General features: G+C 50.6%; 1 protein-coding gene and 1 long non-coding RNA gene across 6 annotated transcripts in view; one reads left to right on the forward strand and one right to left on the reverse strand.

The window, feature by feature from the left end:
• Positions 1 to 6,635: 6,635 nt before the first annotated feature.
• Positions 6,636 to 11,014, reverse strand: LOC111927370 (uncharacterized). Of its 2 annotated transcripts, none has more exons than XR_015282642.1 (3): positions 10,843 to 11,014; positions 9,799 to 9,956; positions 6,636 to 7,424 (listed from the first exon to the last, which is right to left on the reverse strand). It is a non-coding gene; the product is annotated as an uncharacterized LOC111927370 (long non-coding RNA). The 2 variants fall into 2 exon arrangements; XR_015282641.1 differs by having other exon boundaries at positions 6,636 to 7,479; positions 10,843 to 10,932.
• GATA4 (GATA binding protein 4) overlaps positions 9,238 to 15,214 on the forward strand; it is a 30,136-nt gene continuing 24,159 nt past the window's right edge. For 2 of the 4 annotated variants that reach the window (XM_086875440.1, XM_086875442.1), the window contains exons 1-2: positions 9,238 to 9,427; positions 11,336 to 11,979. In XM_086875440.1, the coding sequence (XP_086731566.1) occupies positions 11,454 to 11,979 (526 nt within the window). In that variant the 5' untranslated portion in view covers positions 9,238 to 9,427; positions 11,336 to 11,453. Of the gene's footprint in view, positions 9,428 to 11,114; positions 11,253 to 11,335; positions 11,980 to 15,214 lie in introns of those variants that run through there. The other 2 variants (XM_086875441.1, XM_086875443.1) reach the window with 1 other exon arrangement.

The raw sequence follows: 15,214 nt of genomic DNA on the forward strand, positions 1-15,214 counted from the left end.
GGGACTTCTTACATATCCTGGTATTTGTGGTGGAGATCTGTGGTTCTCATGTTTTAATTTTCTATGTAAGAGGAAAAACAAGGAAGAAAGAGTTAAACACAAACAGCCCCGTTGCTTTTTGGCTTTTTGTTTTCCCCCTTTGTGTGGGGTTTTGTTTTTTGGGGTTTTTTTTTGCTTGCAGTTATATAAAATGTAACAAATTTTTCCCCTGCTGTTGTTTTCCCACTGCACACTGTGAACAGTCAAGGCTTTTTTACTGCAAAAGGAAGGCTGAATTCTAAAAATGTTCTTTATTCTCTATATGAGCCACCCTCCCCCCCAAAAAAAAGAAAGGAAAGAATTCACATTTTTTCATCTATAATTAGAAAAATGATTAGAAACATTTAAACTTCTTGCTTAGAGCAGTTCAAGCTCAGCTTTTATTTTTATTGACTTTAAACAGCAATTAATCCAGGAAGGTTTCAGAATTTTCTTAAAACAAGCAAACCAACCAATGCCAAACAAAAAAAGCCTGAAGTAAAAGTAAAATTCAATTCAATTAAGCAGAAAATTGAAAATAAGAAAACAAAACAACCCCAAACTATTAAATCTTGGAGCTTTGTCCAGCCAGAAACAACAATTGTTGAACATTCCAGTTTGCCGTTTTTGTATTTCCACCTCTTCCAGATGGAACACAAATGATTTTTTTTTTTGATTTTGTGAGGATTTTCCACTGGGGGGAAAAAAAAAAAAGAAAAAAAAAGAAAAAGAAGTGTTTCTTAACAAGTTCTACTTCTTTCATGTGTGTTTTCCTGGAGTGAACATTACACATGCAGTTTTACCACAGACCAGATGGAAAGGTGCTAAAAACGAACCTTTTTTCATTGTCAGAAAAAGACAGTTAATCAAGAGAGATATTTTGGGAAGGAGCCCTCTGTGGGGTGCCTGCAACCATTTCTCCATGTTGGTCTAGGTATCTTTGGGTGTTAACAACTGGAATATGCTCCGATGCCTCTGGTGTCCCGCTGGAATTACAGTGAGATTTCACAGCTGTTCTGCCAAAAATCCATAATCCTGTGAACAGGCATGGGACTAAGTGCTCTGGGAGAGACAGGTCCTGTCCTGGATCTGCTGTCCCCCAAAAAGCCTTTAATCCCCCTTTCCCTTGTCTTCCCAGATAATAAGATCCACCTACCCTGCAGTGTTGTTGGGAGGCTTAACGTGGTAATCTTTATAAAGTGCCATGGGATCTTTTGGAGAAGAGAAAAGAAAAAGAAAAGAAAAAAAAAAAGAAAAATGTAGGATCCAGCCTCATTCTGGTGTCACAGGGGCAAGGAGTGACCCCCAGGGAGACACAGATGATCTGGAAGTTCCCTTCCAACCCAAAGCATTCTGTGATTCCATGACTTTGTGACAAAGCCCAGGATCAGCTGTCTCTGCCCGGGTTATCACTGCAGAGCCCAGCAGCCACCCCTCACTGTGCTCCTGGGTGCCAGCGAGGTGACACTGCAGTGACATTTTCCCAGCCCATGGAAAGACCTGTCCCTTTGAGACATCTTTGCCTTTCTGTACTGGATCAAATCTGCTTTGTCCACCTTGTCCCCGGTGGGTTGGACAGGATGGGGCTGAGCCCAAGCTGCTCTGTCACACAAGTGAAAAGCCAATTTCTGGAGAAGGGAATTCTCTGGAGTGATCTTAGGACACCTCCCTGTGCCTAAGGGGGCCCCAGGAGAGCTGGAGAGGGACTTGGGACAAGGGATGGAGGGACAGGACACAGGGAATGGCTTCCCACTGCCAGAGGGCAGGGATGGATGGGATATTGGGAAGGAATTGTTCCCTGGGAGGGTGGGGAGGCCCTGGCACAGGGTTCCCAGAGAAGCTGTGGCTGCCTCTGGATCCCTGGAAATGTCCAAGGCCAGGCTGGACAGGGCTTGGAGCAACCTGGGCTAGTGGAAGGTGTCCCTGCCCATGGTAGGAGGGTGGAACTGGATGATCTTTAAGGTCCCTCCCAACCCAAACCTTTCCATAACTCCCTGATTCTGCCCAGCAGCCAGAACTGCACATTCAAATCCAGGATTCTCTTGTCTCTGACTGTTTTGGTGGGATTTGTGTTCATTTCAACTAAAACCCTCCAAAACTCAAACCATTGTCTGGGATTCCACTTCTCTCCTGCCACACTGAGAGTCTTGGGAATCCCATCATTCCTGCCTTTTCCAGTGCATGAAAACTCAGACGTGCATCAGTTTCAGACAGATACCACAGTTATTAATAGTATCAGCACTGCAATAATGGTCTAATAACGAGGGCTAATTACACATAAATTGCCAACATACCTGAGTATTCTTTCCCCATGGGCAGCACTGGAGTTTTGCCTGATGATAACAATATCATTTCCTGGTAAAATGAACTTTCATATCTATGAAACATGTCTAACTTTACAATTACAGCCTGTGGCGTGTTTTCTTGCTTATCCCCAGGGGTGACAAAATGCCACCTTCACCAGGGTTTCCTATCCTGGACAGCATTCCCAGGTGGGTGTGAAGCTGCAGGATGGATCCAAAAGCCAAAGGCAGACTGGATTTCAGCAGATCCAAGGGATTTCAGCAGATTTAAGGGATTTCAACAGATTTAAGGGAGCATCAACTTTGTTTCTCTCTGGTAATACTGGTGCATCAAAAATATTATACCACTGATATTTTTCTTTACAAACCCAATAGAGGAGAAGAAGAAGGAGCACGATGTTCCTGATGAGAGAAGGAAGCTGGGGTCTTTATTTGTGCAGCCATAAGAATCTCAGTGGCATAGTCAGAATTCCTGCTGCCCTGAGTGATGCCAGGGAAAGCTGCAATGCTCACTTGGCTGGAGAACAGCAGTGCAAAGGGGATTTTGGTGGGATATTTCTGGAAAATTGGGTGGATGCTAATGAGGAAATTAAAAAAAAAATCCCATGTTGTTGCCTCAGCTCCAGAAATTGTTGTGTAGATGACATGGAAATTAAATATAATCCCAAGGGACTCTGGCAGCACTTAATGGGACCATGGAATTGCTTAGGTCAGAAAAGCTCATTCCCAAAAAATTGCCAAGGCCATCACTGAACCCTGTCCCATAGTTCCACACCCACACATCTTTTAAATCCCTCCAGGGATGAGGATGCCACCACTGTCCTGGACAGCTGTGCCAGGGCTGGACAATCCTTTGGGTCCTCCTCTCCTTTGCAAAGTTGAGGCCAGCAGATCTGGGAGAGGCTGAGTTCCAGCCCTTTAATTCAGGGAATTAAATAAGAGAATTCAACCATTTGCAAATCTAGGTGAAGAGAGGAGGATTCCCAGAAATTCCAATCTGCCCCCAGCGTCCCTTGCTGAAGGACACTGCCAACCTCAGATCACAAATTCAGCCTGCACCAGGGAATTTTTTGGAATAGACCAGATATTTTTTCACCTCTTTTTTTTTTTTTTAAAGTTTTCCTTTTTGAATTAGAATTTAGAATTGTCAATATTCTGTGTGTTTTTGGACTGGCATCTTATCCAAGGTCAAACCATCCTCCTGCATTACCACTCAGTCCCACCAGCACTGCCTGCACATGAAACCCTGTTTGTCCTTTGCTCCTGTGAGTGCATTTCACGTGGATTTGGGCTTGGAAGTTCAGCGCTCGAAATTCTGTGCATGAAAAACTATTTTGGTTTCGTGGCTTTACTTTTATGTGAAATTCATCTCTTTTCTTTATTGCTTTCCTCCCCAGAATAAGTGGGTTGCTTCAACCACTGATACACCAGTGCAGAGAGAAAAACCATTTTTTCATCCCAGAAGGAACTCAGCCACAAAACCTCGGTCCTGACCCTGCATCTGCCACCCAGGAGAGGAGAGATTTGGGTTAGGACCGGCTTTTTTTTTTTTTTTTTTTTTTTTTTTTTCCATCACCACATCCGAGCTCGGCGCTGCATCTCGCAGCACCCGATGGGCGATGCTCGGGGTCCGGAGCTGCAGCCCTGCCCTTGCCGGCGGCGGGGCTGCCCGGGGCACTGACCCCAGCGCCGGGGAGTCTGGAGCGGAGCCGGCGGCCGCCGCTCGCCGCCGTCAGCCCACACCTCATCAATAGGGGCTGACAGACAGCCCCGGCCCCCCCGCCCCGACGGCACCGCTGCCGGCACGGCACGGCTTGGCACGGCCCGCAGAGCAGCGAGAACCACGAAGGTGGGGATGGAGGCAGCGCCATCCGTCCGGGATGTATCTGGGGAGGGGAGAGGAGAAGTTGGGGTGCAGAGAACAGCACGGGGGTCAGGCTGTAGGTAACGCCGAAGGGATGCAGGGAATCCCCGGTCCCCGTGGGTCTGGGATAGGGGCAGCATCATTGTGAGGGGCTACGGACACCGCAGTGGGGCAGATTGAGGGGGTCAGGGGGGGTACGGGGGCAGAGGGGACCCCACGGTGACAGGTAAGGACACACAGTGAGTGGTACAGGCGAGTAGGAAGGTAAAACAGCCCAGTGAGAGAGATACAGACCCATGGATAAATACATGGATTAATAAATCGATATTCTGGCAAAGCAGATGGGCACAAAAAAGCAAATAAGACATGGGAATGAGTAGGGAGTTACAGAGATGTATGGATATAGGGATATATGGCTAGATGATGGATATAGGGATAAGAGGCTAGATGATGGATAAATGGATATACGGATAGACGATGGATAAATGGATATCTGGATAGATGATGGGTGGTGATAACGACTGAGGTTCCGCATTCCCAGGGCTCCAGCCCAGGCATTTCCAGGCAAAGGAGCCTTCCCTGCCCGATGCGCGTGGCTTTTCCAGCCTCTCCGAGAGTGGGAAGGGGTTTTCCATCACCGCTGCTGCTCCCTGCAGACACCAGGGGCTCTGCCGGGGCCGGTCAGTCCCCGACAGCCGGGATGTCACCGCGGGCGTGCTCCACACGGGTGGTTTCACTGTCACTGCGTCGCAGGGCGGTGACAATGATGACAGCAGAACCGCACAGATGAAGGGGGTGACGCACCCCCTTCATCCCCAGCGGGGTCCCCCCCACCGCGGGTGATGCTCGCCCACTCGCCCCCGTGCTGGTGGCCCCGGGGGATGCCCCATCCACGGGTGAGGCGTGTCCGCAGGTGACACGCAGACCCTGGTCACACCGCCCTGCCGCAGCCCCCTGAGCTGGCCTTCCACCTCTCCCCACCGAGCCGGAGAATGCCAGGCCGGGAAATTCACAGCCCTGACGTTTTAGGCTCAGTTCCCTGGATTTTGGCAGTCAAGCTGACAGGAGGGCAGGACACTGATCCACGCTGTACTTTCAGTGCTCTCTGGGACACATCTGTCCCCCCCACGCACACACAGTGGCACAGACACGCCGGGCATCACATGTGCCGTGCTTCCCTTTTCCTAGGGATCCCCGTTTCCCAAAAATCCCCGTTCCAGGCGGGGTTTGGATTTTGCCTGTCCCCAGACCTCCACGGCATTGTCCCTCATTTCCCAGCCTCTCCCCTCCTGCTGCATCAGAGCACGGATCGCTGCTCCACGCACCTCTGCAGCATCCCGTGGCTTTTGCCCTGAGAAAGTCACTTGTACTTATTTCCACTGGAGGTAAAAAAAAAACAAAACAAAAAAACCCCCAAACAAACCAATAATATAATATTTGGGGGTAGAGGGAGCAGTCAGGAAGGATTTAGGACTTTTCCTGAAGCTCCGCTGAGCCGTGATGCTCCTTGGCCACCCTCCTGCCTACCTGGCCTTTGGGGTGGGGCTGGTGGCATTTTAGGACCGCTGCCGTCCTGTAAACAGATGTGACATTTGTTTGGGAAAGCGTCTCTGAAAGGCGTGACAAGAGCCTTTGGTTAAGCCGGGGAGGGGGTGGCAGCCACAGCAGGGTCCCTCTGTGCTGTCCCTCTGTCCCTTCCAGCCGTGTCCCCGTGGCGTGTCCTTGCGCTGGGGTGTCCTGAGACGTGTCCGTGGGCACGGGGGTGCAGGGGGGCCCCAGAGCGGGGACCCCCAGGCTCCCCGGAGAGGAAGGTCCAGGATCTGTCCCCCAGGAGGGCGGGGGGCTCATCCTTCCCCCCGCCCAGCTCCAGCAGGGCTTCACCTCGGCATTTCCCCCCTTTTGCCGGACCAGGGGAGGGCTGGAGGGGCAGGGCTGGAGGGGCAGCGCCCCCCGTCCATCCCCAGAGCCCAGACGGGTGGAAAGGGGGCGGGAGGAGGCGATGCCGCCCCGAGACATCTCCTGGCTCGCAGGGAGCCTCGTCCCGCACTCCCGGCCACCCCCCACACCCCAAACACCCCGGTCCTGCCGCGCAGCCCCAAAAATCCGGCCCTGGGACCCCCCCTCTTCCCCTCCGCAGCTGCACCGGCTGCTCTAACACAAGGACAGCCTGGAGATACCCATAGATAGTCACCTATAGATAGTCACCTATAGATAAACACCTATAGATAGACACCTATAGCTGATCCATCCCGACCAACCCAAGGCACCGGATTTTTTTGGAGCCGATTTCTCCCCTCTCCGCCGTCCCGGGGTGACAAATCCCCTCCCACAGTCTGGAACTCTCAGTTTCCCCCCAGCCCCCTCCTCCAGACCCTTCCCGGCCGCAGCCAAAGCAAGGGATAAATAAAAAATTTAAGGTAATACTAATAAAAACCCCAATTACTCCCAAGTGTCCAACACGCAGCAGCCGCCGGCCGCTTTTATTCTTTTTTGCCCTCCTAAAATCACATTTGCCCCGCTGATTTTACCACTTATTTTCAACCATTTTTCTTCGTGACTTTTTAAAAAATCAATTTTTAGCGCAGATAGAAATTTAAATTAACTTTCTCCCCTCTTCCCCTCCTTCCACCCCGCCACTAGTTTCTAAAGTGTTTTGGGGTTTTTTTGGGGGGGAGGTTTGGTTGTTTTTTGGTTTGTTTTTTTTTTTTTTCCCCATGCATCAACACCCGGAGCTTTAACTCTAAAACCACCGCGGAAGTAAGTTCGATACGGGGGGAAAAATATATATATATATATATATATATATATAAAAAAAACCACCAAGAAAATCCCTAAAAATAGGCATATTTTCGTATCAACTTTTTTCCTGCCTGGGGCAGAACTGAAGGCTGGAAAGGAGAGAGGCAAGGCCAAAGTTTGTTCCCCTGGGTTATTTTCACACAGATTTCGTTAATCGCAAGGAAAAAAAAAAAAAAGTCTCCACCGCGTGCAGAACAGAGTTTTGGGTTTAGTTTTGGGGACTTTTTTTTTTTTTGCCGCTGCGTTTTGCTGTGTCCCTTCTGCTTTTTCCGGGAGAAAATCCTAAATGTGTCCTAAATCCATCCTCTCCCTGCCGGCTCTTGGGATGCTCGTCCCTGCCATTCCCGGCCCCTCCGGCCGATAATTCCCTGCAGAAAGGGCTGGATCCGGCCACTCTTCACGCCAAACAATCCACGGGAATCGCTTCTGTAGCTTTTTTCCTGGAAGTAGCAAAGCCAAAACAGGTTCTTGAAATCTTCTCTGCTCCTGGTGTTGCTGCTTGGGAGGGTTTAATAAATATAAATTGTTTTTGTTTGGTTGTTTTGGGTTTTTTTTTTTTCCCTTGCTTTTTTTTTTTTTTCTTTTTTTATTTTTTATTTTACCAAGGAAAAAGCTGCTTTTCTGCAAGAATACAACGAATCTTTAGTGAAATGCTGCTTGGGTAGAGAAAACCATCAGTGATTTTGCAAGGGAAGAAAAGATGAATGTCCCAAACCCGGCACATCTGGATAGGCAGCTGTTTCGGAGGAGGGATATAAAAAGAGACATCGATATATTTAATTCCCCTTTCTTTCCCTGTGTGCTGACCCGTGCTCATAAGCACATTTTCTATATGCACATGTATTCATATAGATATTTAAATTACATATTTACATGTTTAGATATTATATAGGAGTTATTAAACCTTATGGTTTATATATCTATTTTTATGTATTTCATAATTTACATACAAAAACAATACCACAGGGCGTTATAAATTATAAACAATAAATTATTTCGGTATGACAGTACATCTATGTTCGCATGTAACACATTCCTGTGAATCATAACATACATTAAATCTCATATTTATACTTAATTTTTGTATCGATCTGTATAAAGCTGCACACTTTTTATAAATTACGTCTTTTCCCCCGTGTGCTGAAAGTACAAATACGCACAAAGACACCCTTGCTGATGTTCATTTGTTATGCATTTCTGTGATTATAATTCTATTTCTATACGGGGCTATAATTATTTTAATCCCGATAATTGGGGTTATCTCCAACAGCGTTTTCCCATTTTTGGGGGTTTGGGGAGTCCCTGTGCCCCCTGGGTATTTCAGAATAAGGTGAGGGCAGAGGATGAGGGGTTCCCACATTCCCGGGGCTTCATTCCTAACCCTGGACCACTCTCCAAGTGCTCTCCTCACCTTCCATCCCCCTTCAATAAATCGCTTTCCCAATCCCCTCTTCCCCCCGACCCCGTCTTTTTCATACGGAGATTTGAAATTTTAATTTAAATTTTTTATTTTCAAGCACCAAAATCCGCTGGCATCTCCCCCCCCCCCCCGCCCCCCGATTTAGGGTAGGAACCCCAAATTCCCACGGGAAATTCCAGAGTGTGGAAAATATTAATGGTGTGAGAGTTATTCCCGGGAAACAGGGCAGTGGAACCCCCCCGATGTCTGGAGAGACCCCAGGGTGAAATGAGCCCTTAGGAGAGGGGGGCTGCGGATGGGGGGTGCTGAACCCCACGAGGGATTGGGACCCCAAATTGCAGAGGGTGCTGCGCTTCATCATTAACCCTTAAACCCATCCGAGCATGGAGGGGCAGGAAACCGGTGCCCAGTTTGGGGAGAGCACCCCCAGACTGGCTGGGGCAGAGGGGAGACCAGCTGCCACCTCCTCACTCCGTGTTTGGGATCGCGATTTGGGGCAGAAACACGGAAAAATCTCCCCTCTGCAGTAGCGCCAACGAAAGGGGTTGACTCCAACGGGATTGAGGGATTGGAGAGTGTCTGTACCGCTCAGAAAATCCCTGATTTTTTTCTGGGAGCAGGGAACGGGCATCCCTGGGCTGCGCAGCTGGTGGGGCTGCTTTGATTTAATTATTTTTTTATTTTATTTTATTTTTTTTTTCCTTTTTTTTTTTTTTCCCTTTCCTCTTCTCCACAGCCACGAAACCTGGCGCCCGGCTGATGGTGCAAGAGATACCGGCCACCCCCTTCACCCCCCCCCGCTTCCCTCCCATCGCCGCCCATTTCCACGTGATGTGGGAAAACCAGTCAGCGAGTGGGACTGGGCAGACTGGGGAGCCGGGAGGGGGGCAGCGCTGCCCCTATTCCCCCCCAAAGGAAGCAGGAGCCGGGCATCTCTGAGCCCTCTGCCTTCCCCACAGCGAGGGGGGGTCCCTGCCCCACGGCCCCCCCCCCTCTCCACCCCTGTGCCCCCCAGCACTGAAGGTGGGTAGCGCTTCTCCGTCCCCTCGCTCCTCTTCCTCGCCGGGACCCCAGCGAGCCCCTTCCTAGAGGCCTCCCCAAAAGCTTCCTCCTATTGTCTCCTCGGGCTTGAAAAGTGACTCGATTTTGCTTTTTTGTTTTTATTTTTTGGTTGATTTTTTTTTTTTATTATTATTATTATTATCACCACTACTATTTGCAGGGCAAGAGGGGAACTCGCTCCTTGTTCCCCTCCCGTGAGTCCTGCTCCTCTTTAGGGAATCCTGTGGAAAAGCTCCGTCCTAGGCCGGTTACACACCAACCATTCCCGTGGGGTCGGGGGGAACACAGACCTCCCTTAAAGCCCCTTCTCCCCGGCTCGCTTCCATCCTTACCCCTTCCCAACGCTGCCTCCGGCTTCTCTCCCCTTGCCCGGCCGCCCATTGTCTGCCGCTGTCCTCCCAGGGTATCAGTCCTTATCTGCTGGTTATCTCTTCTGCTGCTAAATTCAGCCCAGCCGAGGGGTTCAGCCGGGGGAATCTGCTGCTGAAACCTAAAGCAGTCCCAAGAGTTCTCTCTCCGGCCGTAATTCCCCGCTCCGTGCTCCATCCAGCCCTTCTCCTGCCCTGAGGTGGTGTTCATGGAACCCTACAGCTCCAGAATGCGTTGGGTTGGAAAAGACCTTAAGGCCCATCCAGTCCTGACCCTCCTGCCGTGGGCAGGGACACCTTCCACCAGACCGGGCTGTTCCCAGAGGCTGCTTCCATGATTTCCAGAGAAAACAGCACCTCAACTCATCTCCCCCCCTTTCCCGGACCCTCCTTGGGGAAGGGGCTTCACCCTGACCCCTTTCCACAAGCGGGTTTTGGGGTCTTGCCATTGCCATTGCCACCCGCAAGGCCCCAATGGCATCCCAAGGCCCAAACCCACCCCAAAATCCCCCAAATTTCCCCAAGTGCGAAACCAACCCGACATGAAGTAAAGCACCCCTTTCCCCCAACATTTCCCACCGCTCTGGGACATCCCTCCCCATCCAGACCGACGGCATTCCCAGTCCCCAGCGGCTCACCCCACTGTGCTTCCAGCTCCTCCCGCTTCCCCACACGGGAAAAACGGGGGAGAGCGATAAAAAACCACCGGGGAGGGGGAATTTTGTGGGCGCTGCTTGGGGTCTGCTCCCACTTTGGGCAGCACTAACGGGGCTGCAGTGGCTAATGCCCCCCCTCTCCTTTTTAAGCCCTCTCGGTCACGGCTGTAGGGGGTGCAGACACGCGTGGGGTGGGAGGGTCGAGCCAGCCTTCCTCCTTTCCCTCTTTCCCCTCTACTTTTCCCTAATTTAACTCCCCCCCACCCCACCCCAACCCTCCTCAGCCGCCTCCCGCCGCCCACATCAAACGCCGGCCCCGGGGGCCATTAACAACTTAAAGCACCGATCCTACCTGCGGGACAAAGGTTTTTGCTCCGGGCCAGAGGAGAGAGCATCGCTGTGTCTCTCACCTTCCCGCCTGTGTCCCCCCACTCCTGTCACCTCCCCCCCTTCTCTAACCTCCTTATCTCCCCGCCCGGGGGGGTCCCGGCCCGGCTGCCGCCGCATCCCGCATCCCGCATCCCGGCAGCATCTCCCCCTGCTCCCCCGGGGGTGCTGGAAGGGGCGGGGGGGAGGGAGGAGGAGACTGAGCGAGGGTTTTAAACAGCCCAGCCTCATGGTGGAGGGCGGGGGGGGGGGGGCGGGAGGTGATGGATGGAGCCCGGTGGGAGCAGCTAAATCCAGGCGGGAGCTAAATTTCCCCTCCGGAGGGACCCGGACTTCTTGCTTGGGGTGTGGAAGAGGCGGCGGGACCTGCTGAAGGTGGGGAAGGTGGGCGGCGGGGCAGGGGGGGGTGGGTTGGAGGAAAATCGCATCGCTGGTGGTGTTTTGGTTTTGGCTGGAAGGCTGCGCCCACGCGAGACCGCTGCGGGGAAAAGTGGAGCCGAGGGTTTTCCAGGCGCTCCCCATCGCTCCGGATCGCGGCCGCGGAGCCGGCCGGGCTTTGGGGAGGCCCCGCACGAGATGTACCAGAGCTTAGCCATGGCAGCCAACCCCGGCCCTCCGGCGTACGAGGGGGCAGGTGGCTTCATGCACAGCGCGGCCGCAGCGTCCCCGGTCTATGTGCCCACCACGAGGGTCACCTCCATGCTCCCCAGCCTGCCCTACCTGCAGAGCAGCGGCTCTTCCCAGCAAGGCAGCCCCGTCTCCAGCCACTCCATCTGGACTCAGCCCGGAGCCGAAAGCGCCGCTTACAACCCTGGATCTTCTCACCCTCCCGTGTCACCTCGGTTCTCCTTCTCCACCAGCACCCCCATCCCGGCCACCTCTTCCCGGGAGGCGGCGGCGGCTTACAGCAGCTCCTTGAACCTTTCTGCTAACGGGAGGGAGCAGTACAGCAGGGGCTTCGGCAGCTCCTACTCCAGCCCCTACCCGGCCTACATGAGCCCCGAAATGGCCACGACCTGGACTTCCTCGCCCTTCGACAGCCCCATGCTGCACAACCTGCAGAGCCGAGGGACGCCCGCGGCCGCCCGCCACGCCAACATCGGTGAGCAGAGGGCTGGGAGATGGGAGGGAAGGTTTCACCCCCTTACCCCCCAGATTTTGGGGCACACACCCCCCCCTGTGCATAGGCGCAAAGGGCAGGAGGGAGGAATTTAGAGTGTTGGGGCTGGCGCTGCCTCTCTGACTGGAAAGCATTGGGGTCCTTATTCTTACTTATTCTGCAAAATCACCGCTCCAAAACATCCTCAAAGGCCGGAGTTTCCAAAAAATACATGGAATTTAGGGCAGGCCTGGAGTGGCAAGGAATGATGAGCTGAGCTCTGGAGCGCGGGCCTGCTGGCTCCTCAGATAGCTCAGCGGGGATTTAGGGGCTCTGAAGGGGATTGTGGGGTGCAGGACCACATTTTCCATCCACACGCAGTCCATTCCTCAGCTGGCTTCAGGTGTAAAACTGGGAGCATTAAGAAATCAAAGTTGGGTCCATGAATTGCAAATCTTCCCTTCGGGCTGCTTGAAGTTCTGGTCTTTTAAAAAGTTTTTTTGGAAAGGTCAGTTGGGCTACGGAAAGGGAGAGCAAATTTAGAGCTGAGTTGGGAGAGATGATGGAGAAGGATTAAAAGGAATGCATCTACATTTATAATGGTGCTTTTTGGGGAACTCAGGCATATCTGACACAACCCTGCTATTTCAGAGTCTCCTTCCCCCAAAAAAACCTCACCCTGATCTCTCGTGCCGAGCCCAGTCTCAGAGCCTTTCATTTCATTAAAATCCTCTGGTTCCTACAATGAAGAATTGGTCCAAATGGCTTAAAATACTGCTTTTATATTTCGTGGGGTGGAAGAGGGATAAAAGGGGAAAGAAATGCAGGCACATCTTTGCATTGTGGTTTCAAAAACCCTTTTTTCCTTCCCGTTTCCTCTCTGTGAAGGTGTTTCTGTCGGCTTTGGGGTTGGGGTTAACAAAGAAAACACCTCAAATTTTGCTGCAGATCTATTTTATGATAGATATATTTTATGTGTTCTCTGACCCGAATTTTGGAGGGTGATTTTTTCCATCGTGTCCAGCAGGATTTGCGTTGTCTTTAGCATTATTTTAAGACGTTAAAAGAAGGAAAGTTGGACGTCGGTGAAGGCTTGGCCTTGCCAAAGTCTTGTGCTTTTCTTTAGGTGCTAATTTCTCAAAACGAGGAACAGATTAAGGATAAAATTTTAACCAATCTGACAATGTTTTTTGGGAAGCCATTAGAAGGCAGATCATAGAGGAAAAAATCAGGATGAATTAAACGATCAAATATTAATTGAATATCATCAAGCACATCTGAATATTTGTATTTTACCATGATGCCACCTCTTCCTTGGGGGGAAAAAAAAAAAAAAATCACCTTTTTGTGGTGGTTTTAGAAGTGTTCTTAATAATAAAAATAACCTAACTCCAAAACAATGCAAATGAAGAATTGCAATTGCAGAAACACCATCAGCTTTTAAAGTGCCAGCGTGGGGATTTCGGGGTTTTGAGTCTGGTGGTTTGTGCTGCAGCTCCGCATTTTGATGGCAAAAAATGGAGTTTTAAATAGCACTGGGAAGAAGAGATGGGTTAAGCCAGTCCCGAAAATGTGTTTTAATGAAGGAGGAAGGAGAAGGGACTCCTGTTCACGGCCAGGTCCTGACTCGGGTGCCGGATTTTCGGCAGCGCGGCCGAATCCGCGAGATTCATTAGCATGGGGTTAATTGCGCCTCTGGCTTGGATATGGAAAAGCACTCGGATTTTAAAACACAAGTGCTTGGGTTTTGGTTTAAAAAAAAAAAAAAGAAAAAAAAGAAAAAAAGAAAAAAAGAAAAAAAGAAAATGATCTGCCTGAGAGCTGGTGAGTTTTAGATGGATTTTCCTCCGGGAAGAAGTTTAAGGTCCAGCCCCGTTCCCTGAGTCGGGACGCGGCCGCTGCCGGGTCCCTCCTTGAAGCCGAGCGATGCTTTGGGCACCGAGGGGGTTGAGTGAAGCATGGAGAGGCTGGGAAAGGGATTCCAAACTGGGAAAGGGTTTTATTTTAATGATTTTAAAGGTAAAAAATCCTGAAAAACGGAAGGCAGTGAACGATGTCATGGGGGGGACACCGTTGTGGATTGCTCCCATCACAGACCCACTTTAATCCCACATCCGAGCCTGGTCAGCTCCCGAGAGATGATCTCTGGCACGGTGGAGTTGCCTTTTCTCAGGGCTAAAAGTAATTTTATTCTCTGCACAGCGAGGAATCTCAAGGTGGAAACGCAATCCTTTTAAATCGAGTGGTATTTGCAGCGCTCTCACTTTCTTTTCCAAAGAAAAAGAGAAATAACCACCACCTTCGGGTAGTGTTAAATGCAGAGCACCCCTGAGGTCATTAAAATTTTAATTATTATCATTTTTTAAAAATAAAGATCAAATATAGGCAGGTTTAGGTGAATATGCAGACACGAATTCACCGTCTGTGCAATTGGGCGCGACTTTTTTCCCCGTTTTATATAAATATATCACCGTAACAATAAAGCAACACACGGAGAAAAGAAGATTAGTGAAAATGTAGTAAAAGAAAATAACACTAAAATAAATACAAACCTTCTTTTTATTTTTTTCCCCCCTAAAATAAGGAATTTTGGCTTGGGTTAAACCGTGGTATAAAGCACTGGGGAGGATGGGTAAAACACACGGGCCAGTTTGAAAAACTCCCTGGTGTGTGCTCAAAATGCCAAATTTGGGCTTTTTAGGGTAAGTTCGGTGACTGATTTCATTAGCCTGAAGAACAGGATCAGACCCTGTGATCGAGGCAGTGAACTTGCCCCGGGCATTGCCTGGGATGGAGTTACTGCGAATTCCCGACTTAATGAGGCATGAAAAGGACCAGCTGCAGAATCCCCTCTCCAAAGACTTCCCCGCCAGCACCAAAAATCTCTTGAAATCGCTCCTAAAATTCCCCTGGATGGGCAGCTTGGCTCTAGGTCCTTCCCCAGGCAGAGGGGAGCGGGGATGGAGGGTGGCACCGGGGTCCGAGCGCATCCATCCCGCAGCCCCTCGCTGCCTCCTGGATCTTTCCAGGCTGGGGAAAGACGCTCAGATCCCAGATTGCCATCCCCGTTCCCTTTTATTTTGCTCACAGCGGGGATTTTACTTTCGCTGTGGCATCGCGGAGGTTGTTGTGGTTGGGGATAAATCGGGGCTGTGGGCATTCCTGGTGGGTGCTTTTGGGTTTTGGGGTTTATTTCTGTTGGTTTGTTATTTTTTTGGGTTTGTTTTTATTTTTGGTT

Source organism: Cyanistes caeruleus, chromosome 2, assembly GCF_971803275.1.
Source record: "Cyanistes caeruleus chromosome 2, bCyaCae1.hap1.1, whole genome shotgun sequence".
Lineage (NCBI taxonomy): Eukaryota > Metazoa > Chordata > Aves > Passeriformes > Paridae > Cyanistes > Cyanistes caeruleus.